The 9,515-nt window shown below is 38.8% G+C and overlaps 1 protein-coding gene across 1 annotated transcript; it reads left to right on the plus strand.

Moving 5' to 3' along the window:
* Positions 1 to 5,070: 5,070 nt before the first annotated feature.
* Positions 5,071 to 8,841, plus strand: LOC137296141 (protein rolling stone-like). The gene is made up of 4 exons (XM_067827842.1): positions 5,071 to 5,420; positions 7,080 to 7,311; positions 7,741 to 7,851; positions 8,111 to 8,841. Exons 1-4 carry the CDS (start codon positions 5,334 to 5,336, stop codon positions 8,515 to 8,517), a joined length of 837 nt encoding a protein of 278 aa, XP_067683943.1. The 5' UTR covers positions 5,071 to 5,333; the 3' UTR covers positions 8,518 to 8,841.
* The last annotated feature ends 674 nt before the right edge of the window (positions 8,842 to 9,515 follow it).

Genomic DNA, 9,515 nt, shown 5'->3' on the forward strand with positions numbered 1-9,515 from the left:
GCATGCCCATCGCCCTTGGAACCTCATGTTAATAATTTTAGTAATTACAGTCACGGTTGTTATCTTAGTAGTGACGTGTCTGACCTGTATTCCATGTTTAATATGTAAATACATGATACACATCGTTGTCCTTGAATATATCTATATTCCCAAATAAATGTTATCTGTATGAAGGAAACCCATGCATGTAGTAAGTCGCGACTAAGGGGATCGGAAGGTCAGACTCGCAGAGTTGGTTGATAACCACTATGTGAGGATATCTCAACTTTTCCATCATCATGAAACTTGTGTTGATATGAATGTTAAGTGAATAGGACTGCGTGTTTGTTAGGATTTATAACGAGACATTTCCACTTTCATACCAAATAAAATTTAAATTATTCAAGACATTAAATCACAAATCTACCAGACCAGAACATGACGTCTGCATTACGAGTGGCGCCGATTTCAAGCCAGCTTCTTAAGATGCTCAACGGGGAAATACGACATAAACCTCCGTTGACACTCAAGCGGGACAGAGTTAATGATGCTGAAAACCAACTTCTTTCTTTTTTTGATCTTTCAGTGCTGCGGGTCGCGAGTAACTAATTATGATTACATCGTTATCATTCCAGTAATGGCCATGTCAAACTTGGTTACTTGAAGAAAACTGAAATATGTGTCTCTTGTAATACTACTGTCGTGACGTAAAAGTTAGCAATTACGTCCTCCTAATGCCAGTATGGAATATGACAAACTGTCAAGTGGGATGATTGTGACTGTTAATTAACCGCTCTGAATACTGGAATTTTCTTTAAGGAAGACATCACTTGTCTCAAGGGTATCAATACGTAACAAGTCTGGGTTTGTGTTAATATTAGATCACCCCCTAAAGCAACATCTCATCGTCAAATCTGACTAATGACAACTTATTAGTGATGCATGTTTGCGTCTATCACGTGACACTTCTAAGTCGAAAAGCTACCTAGACTGGGAACATTACATTAATTAACTATTTAGGTATTTATTATTTGTGTCCATTGTACACAACATGTACTATTCCAGCATTAGTTGCGCATCGGGACAGTGACTGAATGTGTGAGTATATGAATTCTGTCAGTAGTTCACCTTCTCACATCACTGATGACAAGATGAATCACGCTAATCAGTGTGTATTCAGAGACTCGGGTTTCTTGAACTCCTCATCTACAGTATAACTAATGATAAATACAGAGTCTACAGAGTTGAGGCAGAGCTGAGGCAGGACGTTAATTATTTATGTCATATGCATTCTTTAATAATGTTTGCTAAGTACGCTAGCGGTAGACTTATCGATAGACTGAAACAGCTGTATAAATTAGTGTTTTGACGGAAAATATTCCCCAAAATAACGACTTATATATTTGACTTTGTTGACATCGTACTTTTTACACACACAAATAAAGTGATATCCATCTTCAAATACAGAAATGCCATGTTCATTACAAACAAATCACACAATCTATCATATCTATGAATGTTTGAATAGCGACCTAATTCAATTTCTAAAACGTGTTATGTAAAATGAAAAGCAGGGTGGGAGATACGGTCAGTTTCATAACTGAAGTTGTGTTTAGTATCAATATACAAAGCAACTTTAGTACTTTGTGCAATATCACTTTTCCCTTTCTGTACAAATTCATCAATCAAACGTTGTTTGAACACTTTACAAAACACTTTGCATCAATATAATCAGGAAATAGCCATAAGAAGCCAAAACCGTATTTGAATAAAACAGATTTAATAAAACTGACCCAGTGTTTAAATCCGCTCATACACGATTCTAGTAGGATATACTAACAAGCTTTCAAGACCTGATTATTTGAACGTTGTACTTGGAACATGTACTTAATAATTCTCACAGTTCCCCATTTAATATTTGATATCTAATTTAATAACTAATCAAGGGGTTGTAATACGATGATTTCAAACACACACACTAACACACACACACGCACGCGCTCACGTGCATACAGCGCTGTTTTTCCTTGATAATCTGCTGTACTGAATTTTATAAGTATTTATTTCAGTAGTAATTCCACTGATTTAGTCAATGTTGATAGTGAGCACCTAAATGCCACCCATGTCAGTTTTGCACACTGAAATGCTTTCACAGTTGTTTCGTAGGAACGGGTAATGTGCAATAGAAGTGATTACATTTGCACATGTTTCACTCCAAGGGCTGTTGACATCCATAAATGCTTAAGCAAGGAAAATGTAACCCCTAATTTCACCTACACTTCTTTCCATTTTTTGCACTATTTCATTGATTTTTACAAGCAAACTATTACACATAAAATCAGCGTTCTTCAAGACCTCGGTGTATTTCAAACATAAATGTGTGACAATCCTTGAGCTTATTTGTGTAGGGTTTGCAAGGTTTGGTCTGAAGGTAGAATCTCACACAGTGTAACAACAAACAAGCTCACTTCTTTACTTCCGTGCGTGCGGGACACGTATAAAGTCAGATGTGTTTATTGGGGTGCAGGGTTATATGTGTTTATATAATGCCTTGAGAGTGAATGATGTTGCCCGCCGCAGCGGGACATTTACAGAGAACAGTGCAATGATCTAGCACAGAATCCATACATACATACGAGTATGAGAAACATATATGGGATATGAACATGACAAACATGGGATACAAACATGACAAACATGGGATACGAACATGACAAACATGGGATACAAACATGACAAACATGGGTTACGAACATGACAAACATGGGATACAAACATGACAAACATGGGATACGAACATGACAAACATGGGATACGAACATGACAAACATGGGTTACGAACATGACAAACATGGGATACAAACATGACAAACATGGGATACGAACATGACAAACATGGGATACGAACATGACAAACATGGGTTACGAACATGACAAACATGGGATACGAACATGACAAACATGGGATACAAACAAAGGAAACATATTTTGGATACAAACAAGGGAAACATGTATGGAATACAAAGGACGAATGCCTATATGAAACATGATGTCTGAGATACAAACGTGATACTAATATCTAGGATTTACTCTACTTTGTGTAAATGTGTGAGAGGAAAGCGGGAGATCTTTGTGGACTATGATAATTTTGCTTCTGAAAATAATCCACTATTCAAAGTCAATGGTCATGAAGACCAGCTTGATCTATCCCTCATGCATTGACATTCTATATGATGTCATTATATGTTATACTGCTAAACGCAGCTTTTGCGGAGTGTCAAAGGGTTTTCAATACACAGAGAGAGGAATAGTTTATTACCCTTGATGGTTCGCAACACCACACCTTCACCGTCAACCTACATGTGAATGTCACTTCCAGGATACCAACCTCACCACATCGCCTCTCCATTTAATTCGGATACTGTTTTACACACAACATAAATGTCAACAGCATAGAGAAAAGGAGGCGATTTGGTAAAATGACTCTAAAATATATAAAAATATTATAAATAGTGAATCTCTTTCTCATGCCCTTTGGTTTCAATGCTGTTTGTTTGCGAGTTTGCGTACCTAATTTCGGAATCTGTTCCAGTGAAGGTAGACATCATGCTCAGCCGTACGCACACAGTAATTGTATCTCAGTACTGGGTATATGATACTGAGCATCCTTTTACGATAGGGATGGGTATAAAATAGAGAGTGAGTGAGTGAGCTGAGTTTTACTCAGCACTCAGCAATATTCCAGCTATATGGCGGCGGTCTGTAAATAATCGAGTCTGGACCAGACAATCCAGTGATCAACAACATTAGCATCGATCTGCGCAATTGGGAACCGACGAAATGTGTCAACCAAGTCAGCGAGCCTGACCATCCGATCCCGTTAGTCGCGTCTTACGACAAGCAGCGTCACCTTTTATGGCAAGCATAGGTTGCTGAAGGCCTATTCTACTCCGGGACCTTCACTGGTCGTACAAAATAGTGCCTACTCCTGGTCGATATAACTTATTTCTGGCCTTATGTCTGTGGGACACTGTTCCTTGTCAGCCAAAACACACTTGAGGTGTTCAGAGACATTCGCTCATCGAGATGTACATACATCCATTCACCCACTGGACCAGCGTGTTTTCACCAGACTCTGTCTCTTTTGATATTGCAGTCATTATCTAATTATCTTTAGTCAGCAGTCAACACGACTTTGACAGACTTAACAACACGTGGAGGTGAGATTTATTGATTGCTATCTGATGTCTGTTGTTGGGAAGCCCCAAGCCAATGAGTGACATTGCACGTGTTGTAGGATCTGTGAGGAGTATCAGTATCGAGGTCACGAAGGGCAAACTCAGAAAATAATCTCTGTTTCTGAATAAACATTGACAATTGTTTGTGCAAAACTAATATTTTAAGCCGACATATTTAAAAGATTTCAGGATTTCACAGAGAAAAAAATCTGTTGACTGTTCTTTGGTGTCCACATGTAATTCTGTTTTGAAAAACAACCAGATATTCTTTTACCCTCTCGTTCTACTCTATGTTAATGTGATTATTCATCCACCACGACTTTCAACAGGAGCTGTGCGCATCCACATTACTTCCCCTACAGAAAGTCTACGTTTTCTTATGTAATATAGTCTAACCATCTGTGACTCGAGAATTGATCTCCAGTAACCCATACTTGTACGTATTTAAGAGGGATCAGGTGATCAGGATCGCTGACTTGGTTGGCACGTGTCTACGTATCCCACTTGCGTAGATCGATGCCCATGCTGTTGATCACTGGATTGTCTTGTCCAGACTCGATTCTTTACAGCCCACCGCCATAAAGTTGGAGAATTGCTAAGTGGGGCGTAAAACAACATCCAGTCCAATCTACCATCGCCTGTCTCTGCGATCCGTCACGCTCTCTCTCATACCCACAAATGACTTACATCATTACCGGCGGCGCTGTGTTTCCCAGCAATTCCAATACAGAAGCCCCGACAGCCTAACTGCCACCGAGTGCTTCTGTTCGGAGCCTTCTCCAGAACTCGGTCTCTGGGAGTATATAAATGGTGCCAGCATCACACAGCGCCAGATGGTTGGAGGCAGCGTATACGTGACATTGGCCTCTCATGAATGAAATATCGCACTCAGCGTACAACTCGTCGTGGCAATGAGTATGGATATTGGATGTGTGGATGTTTCTTTCACTCCGGATTAATGTTTAAAGAAGACAGTTTGTTTACGGTGTTTTGAGATCTTGGATGAAACGTTCCACGTTCTTGACAGGCAGCTAACAAAACATAGAAACGGACTACACTGTTCTTACCCAGTGTTAATGTACTTACTCTCAGAGTACAACTAAACGCCATAGTTTTATGTTTATCATGGGTTTTAGAAGTGAATTCCGTACCTGCAACTTTGCACTGAACCACAATGAACCTCAGAGATTTGTCACATCTCAGGTAGGTATTATCAAGTATGGCTATTCTCGTTTCAATGTTTCATACTAACATAACGTAAAACTGTTAACAGTTTCGCCATCATTCAATACATTTATACTTTTACTTTTATTACGAGGCTGTATCAGTTATACTACATGATACCCGGTCTTAAATGGCAATAAAATCTGAGTGCTGATTTGAGTCGAAACCGACGATTTTGAGTATGAACCTTGACTGTTTTCATACCTGTGAACGTAACCATTCGAAAACCGATGAAGCTGTTTGAAAGGTTCAGGAAGTTGCAGATTAATATCGTTTCACTGATCATGTTTTCTTACAATTTTCGTAATGTTCTTACAAACCTGATAATGCATCGTACATTTTTTCGGTACAACCCTGTCTTACATATGACTATGGATTATGTAAAGGTTGTGATGTTATTTTGAAAACATCACACAGTTCAAAAGAGCGCAACACAGCAATCGATCGCGCCTCTTACTGGCGTCTGTTACCAAAACATGTGTTGTGTAGATCGGTGTTAACATACACCATGTACGTTCTGGCTGGCCATCTTGTGTGTACTCAACATTTGTTATCAGCTGATGGTGGACTGCGCACCTCTCGGTATCTGCCAATTAACATTTGAGGGAACAAGTTCATTAAGTATCTCGAATGGTCCATCTTAACACGATCAAATCTTACTGTTAGTCCAAAACAACAGCTATTACTTTGCATACCTGGAATATGTAGGGAAGGAATTTTATAAAGGTAAATTTCTATTATGTGATTGTCATCGACCTGACGAAGGAGCAAGAACATATTATTCCCAAACGTGTTTGGCATATCACAGTTGACATCCATAACTTTCTTTCCTTTTTATGTATCGCGTTAAGTCCTATTAGGAAATTATTGAACATGAAGTGCGTGAGATTTGACCACACACGTAGGACAAACCTATTTATTCACCCACGTGGTTGAATGAATGATAATGGCAACCTGGGGTTAAAATTGTTAAAACTGAATATTCTCGAGGCACATGTCACCCTTTAGTAAATTCCAAATGGCATTTACAGATATGTAATCCAGCTAGATTTATATTCTTATCTACATTGATATCTTAATTTGAAGTAATTACGTTTCTACTTCATTGATCAATATTCCAATACCCTTAGTTTCTATATTCACATTCGATTTTTCTCTTGCTGCGATGATATCAAAGAGTATTGTGAGACTTCCTACAGTGCTCTTTAATCAGGGTACATTCCAGGCTTCATTAAGACCTGTAAAACGATCAAAACAATCTACATGTTTGGGGACACTCCCAAATTCAAACATTATGATGTCAGATGAACACATGACAAGTCTTTACATGTGTTTGTGGGGGGTACTACCGATTGTGCAGGATATTATATTCGTTAACTTTCTATACCTGATATTTTCACTGTCATATACTGATCCAGTGATATGGTGTCGGGATCGGACAGTCGATTCAGCTTTTGGCAGATATTTGTTGGTTTCAGTTAGAATAGAATATATACACATTAGATACACTTTTTCCATACACGAAAAGGAAAAACGAAAAGGAGGCATACATTGATTGAAAGATGATACTTATCAACACATTATCAAGAATGTAATCTGTGTAGTTATAAAGATGATTGTATATAACGTTTGTTTCAGTGGGGCCACCCCCGGTTGTACCTATCCTGGAGGATATTCTGGGCTCTGTTTCATACATCATGGCTGGTCAGTAGCATGGCGTATTCCACCAAAGTGACCTCATCACCGCTAGGTGGCGCTGTGTGGTTCATCTACCTCACCAACTGGACCTACCTCCTGCTGACCATCAGTGCTGTCCTGGACGCAGTCGTCATCGTGTTCGTCAGGATCAACAGACAGGACATTATAAAGGGTAAAGGTTGCTTAGTATTAATCACAGTTACAAACTAAACTATAGTAAATAAGTAGCAATACTGTCCCAGCTTGACCAATTCCGCAATTCATATACGGAAAGTGCAAACAACACTCCTTAATAATAAGGGGAAGGGGTAAGTGACACACACCTGACTAGACTCGCGTACACAAGTACATTCTGACAGGGTCCAACTCAGAACTCATTACCAAGTAACTGTCCATAAAGAGCAAGATCAAACTTTGTCAGCTGTATTAACATGATCCTAGTATATTTTTAAGAGATAGGCAAAAAAGGTTCGTTTCAGAGAGTATATTTCATTGTATTTCACACGTTTGATCAGGGACATTAACCATGCGGTAGTTCGTCAGGTAATAGTTTACTTGTCATTTCTGCGGAAATCGATTATATGACACTGTATACGTACAGGTTTCACGTCTCACCTTCCGTGGTACTTGAAGCTATCCTGGCTCATCAACAGTGTCGTCACTGAAGGGAGTTTGCACATCAGCGCCCTCTACTGGATTTTTCTTTTCAAGGGTGAGTTCATTGTTTCTTTTCTCATCTCAGATGTAAACACGTATATGCACGTAGATCTTATTGTACATAATAACGTTACTACATCTTACGTGCATATTTGGCATTCATAAAACAGCAAGACGAATCGGTTTTATTTAAGGGTCTATCAAAACCGTTACCTTTTCAGTTTCCGCGAACCAAATAATTTATGGTCACTGGATAATGTGTTCGTGTAGAACTGATCTCATACATTTGTAAAATCTATTTATCATTGTTACAGATAAAACGTTGACCCTGCTGAGATTCATCCTGCACGGCATGAACTCCATCTACGTCTTGACCAACCTTCTCATCGTAAACATGCCAGTTCGTGTGTATCACGTGATCTACCCAGTAATCTATGGCGTCATCTACACAGTTTTTAGTGTCGTTTATCACATACTTGGTGGGACCAATGAAAAGGGAGAACCCTATATCTACAAGATTCTTGATTGGTCCAAACTGAAGCGGACCCTACCTCTTGTATTTCTGAGCACCTTTGTGGCTCTACCTTGTTTGTACTTGGTCGTTTATTTCACTCACAAACTTAGAATATACATTCGTTCAAAATGTCTGAAAAACAACGAGGATACAAGAATCCTTGATTCATCGACTGAAAGAAGTGACAGTGAATGTGTACGTGTTTGAACAAGCATCTCAAGATGCATATCTGGGTATGCCCTGGTTACACCCGGTAATGCTATCACATGTGTGGCACGTTTAGAATTCTGTCTTCTTGATATGAATTAAACTGGAACTACCAACAGACTGCGTGTTATACTCCATTGTTATTATAATACTTGAGCAACAAACTCTCCTCACCCCAGACCAGACTAAAGTGACTGTATATCAGTGTCATGATCACTGCCATATGTTTCTGGTACAGCCAAGGATTTACTACATATGCAAAAGAAATTGTTACCGTAAAAATATTCTGTGTGGCCTGAGACCTCATGGGGGGCCCTTTTTAATAGTCACATCTCAAGAGATTCTATTTTGTTAATTTAGGAAATGTTCTTTACATTACAAATAAAGCTTGTACTACAGATCGTCGTTGCTTTATCCGTTCATATACATGTATATGCTTCCTATACCACAACGTATACCCACTATATGAGTATCATATACTAACCATACCATACGTACGTCGAACATCGTATACTCACCATTTGTTCATTATTATACATATGTACGTCATATACTCGCTATAGATTCATTACATACTAACCTTATCCACGTCGTATACTCGCCATACATTCATTATACACTAACCATACGTAAATCGTATACTCACTGTACGATTATCATACGTGATCTACGTCATACACTAACCATACGTAAATCGTATACTCACTGTACTATTATCATACGTGACCTACGTCATACACTAACCATACGTAAATCGTATACTCACTGTACTATTATCATACGTGACCTACGTCATACACTAACCATACGTAAATCGTATACTCACTGTACGATTATCATACGTGACCTACGTCATACACTAACCATACGTAAATCGTATACTCACTGTACTATTATCATACGTGACCTACGTCATACACTAACCATACGTAAATCGTATACTCACTGTACGATTATCATACGTGACCTACGTCATACACTAACCATACGTAAATCGT

Source organism: Haliotis asinina, chromosome 9, assembly GCF_037392515.1.
Source record: "Haliotis asinina isolate JCU_RB_2024 chromosome 9, JCU_Hal_asi_v2, whole genome shotgun sequence".
NCBI lineage: Eukaryota > Metazoa > Mollusca > Gastropoda > Lepetellida > Haliotidae > Haliotis > Haliotis asinina.